Below are 3,717 nucleotides of genomic sequence, written 5' to 3' on the forward strand. Positions count from 1 at the left end.
CCATCAGCAGGTCCTGAACAGCCTCACATCTTGCAAAGCAGTGAGCCCTAGAGATGAGGAAGTTACAGAATTAACTGAAGGTCACAACAGGCATGTCAGAACACTGGCACTGGTGAGGGTAAAGTCAAGAAAATCTGYGCCGGCCCTGATAGCTAAACAGGAGGGGAACAACTGGTGAATAAACTCCTCATACAAGAAAGATTGAAACCACAGCCCAGCAAGATGGACTGAGACAGGTCAGCAGAACCTCTAGTAGCTCCACTTCACGAGATTCTGAATTGAGGAAAAACTTAGCTATAGACATTAAAACTTTATTTCTGTTTCTTCAGGTTTGTTTTTTTTCTTGGCCGTTTTTTTGGTCTCTGCACAGCATTATCAACACTGTTGGGGGGCAGTCGGACAGTTATTTCATTGTCCTCTGTGTCATCATCTGCCTCGTGAGCTTTCCGGCGCTCAAGCACTGTAGGAGTACAGACTGGAGTAGGATCCTAAAGAGATCAGAAAACCAGAATTTACCACAGCGCATCTGCCAGAGAAAGTTGTCCCCACCTGTCTGGTATCACAAGACACCTCAGCCCAGCTCTCAGTCAGAACTTCCACATTTAAAAGGAAATTTGYTCAGTTTTGTAACTGAATACCTGTTTTTCTACACAGTATTCTTCAGACTAAAAGTCAAAGGCAAAGTCAAAGAACAAACACAAATTAAGTCATACTTTCTAAAATGCTATTAAGTGCAATGATTTTCTAAGTCTTATAACTTCTGCCTCAAGGCACTAAGAAAGCAAAGAGGAAAAGAGTCAAAAAACCTTCTAAATATGCTTCAGATTGGCATACAGAAATGCCATATTCAAGCCTACAGCACAGCCGAAGCATCCCAACTTCTCAGTAAATTCCTGGAACTCAGCTGACCTAACGTACAAGTCCACAGAGACAGCYGTCTTCTTCACAACGAATCCTGTCCCAACTATTGCAGATACAGTCAGTGATAAAAAGACAAGGAACCTAAGTGGATTCAAGCACTGTCTTCCATTTAAATGTATTAACACACCTCAAAGCAGCTGTTACAGTGCTACAGACAACTCTCAAAGGAAAATAGCGTCCCGGTTTCCATGCAATGAAATTAACAAGAGCTGCTCAGTCTTACCTGGCTGTTCAAAGAAACATTCATCTTTGGCTTGGATTTTTTAGCTTTCTTTTTCTTTAGGTGAAGCTTTTGCGCAGCCTAGGAAGCAAGACAGATCAGGTGAAAGCCCACAGACTTCCTCACGTGCAGGCACAGTGTCACCTAACAGTCAGTAGGCTTCTTGACTTCACAATCATAAAATCTTTGCTTCGGCAATTTGTTTGAATTAATAACAATAGCCTATACTGCTACAGAGGTGATCTGGTTTGAACAAAAACATCGGTAGCAACATATGAAAAGCTGCCACTACACGATTTGAAAAACACAACAAAGAAAAACATTGTTGCCTAAAACACAGGTCACTGTCTCCAGGCACTCTGTAAGTGAGCGACATGCTTGATTAGCACAGTCAAGGTACTTCTCTAAAAGTGAACCCACGTGTACATAGAGTACAACCCAGCAACACTATGCTGTAATTTCCAAGAGTTTCTATACAGTCCTTAATGCAAGCAGGTCTCCCCACTGCTCCAGCCAGCTACAACTCTTACATTGGTTAGCATAAACTACATTATTTTTCCTGTATTTAGCAAGTCCTTAGAAAACAAGCTTTGCTTAAATACTCATTAAAACAATCTCARACTTACAAATCCTGGGAAGTCATAATCAAGCCCCTTTTCAGCCAGCCTCTTCCGTAAAAGTTTCTCCTTCCGCAGCAGTCGCTTTGCCATCTTTGCCTTCTCGCTGACAGAACGTATCTTATTGTACCGCTTGACTGCTGGCTGCGAAGGCTTCTGAAACTTTCTGTCACAGCCTTTGAAGAGGTTTTCATGAACCCTTTCAGGAGGTATGAACTGACCTGTGACAAAGRCATGTTACATCACATTAGAGCTACRCTACTCTTCTCACCAAACATACATAACACTCTTCAGTTCTTGTTAAAGCATTATCCATTGCTACATCAAAGCTTTATTACAACATTTACCACCTCAAAGACTGCAAAGTAAACGAATACCTATTGGTGACAGTACTGGTAAAGAGTGGATGGAAAAAAAAAATCAGATTCATTCAGAAACCAGTCAAAAGACAAACCTGATTTTCTCAAGTTGGCAAGCATACACAGCTCCCATTGCTTTACAAAGCAAGTTTTAGCATCACTGTGTCTGAGAAATTTGTTCATTTCATTACCCTTTTAACAAAAAAAGCTTCTGGTATTTGATTGCATATAGAGCGGCTGCAACAGAGTTATAAATTAAAAAGAATATCCATTAAAAAGAACAAATCCAATTCCTTTGGATTCTACAGCAAACATCTCTCCATTAAAATTTTGTATAGTGCTATTATAAAATAAACATTATTATTCTAGAGAAGGAAAAAAGTAGTAGTGAATAAAAGGCTGCTGGTGATACTSTTTACACACAAAGAAAAGCAAGAAAAGCTCCCTCACAAGAAAATTCTTTTGGGATGAAGCTTCGTAAAGGTAAAAGAATCTTCAGATAATCCAAAAAATAACACAAATGAGTATGAGTTTCCTTTGCACATTAGATAATTTAAACTTTGAGTTATACTTACACTTCAGAAGTCTTTCACAAAACAGGTAGTTGTTCATTGTGTCTGCAACAATCTTTGCCACATCATCCGATTCAAACTCAATAAATCCATAGCCTTTACTACCTCCAGTCTGAAAGCAATAGAAGGAACTCTGAAATGATGCTTAGATATCTAACTGAAGAACTRAATGAAGTTCTTTTATGTTTCAGAAAGCCTACTTTCAGCTAAACAACTGTAATAACTATAACAACTATAACTTCAGAGAGTTCAACAAATTCATGAAAAACACCAAACTTAGTCCTAGACAGTGTTTGTAAATATGTATCTGCATGAAACAAACCACTCACCAACACCCTATTTTTATACATACAAAAAAACCCCTACGCTGCATTTATTGTTTCATTTGTAGGACCATCATCCCTCACATGCTGCCTATCAGCTTCAMATTCATTTCAGAAGTATTCTTAGGACAAGAAATAAAGCGTGGGCTCCCCTTCTGACCACTCTTGAAACTGCAACGAAGCTTTCCACATGTTGCACACCAAAGTCAGATGAGCAGCGAGAGGGTCAACAACGCGTGAGCTGCTTAAAGACCTTACGAGAATAGTTAGTTTTGCTCGTTATCCTAGTCCGAAGCTTCCGTAAGCGAGAAGTCTCGGCGCCCTAACAGATTTAAGGCTCTGTAGCTCAGGCACTTCACAAGCAGTAGCAGCCGGGGAGCCGAAAGGGAAAGCGGAACTCGCGCTAACAGCTCTCGGGAAGAGGAGGGACGAGGAGGAGAGGGGTGGCGAGGGCGGCCGAGCCGGGAAACGAGCCGGCCGAGCCGGCTCAGCGCCCCGGGCACGGGGACTCGCGCTCCCGCGGCGAGCGAGGCGGGGCCGCGGCGCCGCTTTACCTTCTTGCTCCTGGAGAGCCGCAGCCGCGTGACGGTCCCGAACTGGCCGAAGTACTCGCGGAGCTGGGGCTCGCCCAGCCCCCGCGGGACGTGCCCCACGTACACGGTCCCCGCCGTCAGCCGCTCCTGCGGGCGCACAGCAGGCCGCGTC

At 42.9% G+C, this 3,717-nt stretch overlaps 1 protein-coding gene across 1 annotated transcript; it reads right to left on the minus strand.

Moving 5' to 3' along the window:
* Nucleotides 1–290: 290 nt before the first annotated feature.
* On the minus strand, nt 291–3,716 carry NIFK (nucleolar protein interacting with the FHA domain of MKI67; the record flags this gene model as incomplete). The annotated part of the gene is made up of 5 exons (XM_085311052.1): nt 291–488; nt 1,145–1,222; nt 1,768–1,979; nt 2,693–2,801; nt 3,567–3,716. Coding segments are annotated over 5 exons (726 nt in total), but the record flags the coding sequence as incomplete, so codon positions are not given.
* Nucleotide 3,717: the final 1 nt, after the last annotated feature.

This window comes from Rhea americana, unplaced genomic scaffold (assembly GCF_003343005.1).
Source record: "Rhea americana isolate MKP2758 unplaced genomic scaffold, rheAme1 scaffold_33, whole genome shotgun sequence".
Lineage (NCBI taxonomy): Eukaryota > Metazoa > Chordata > Aves > Rheiformes > Rheidae > Rhea > Rhea americana.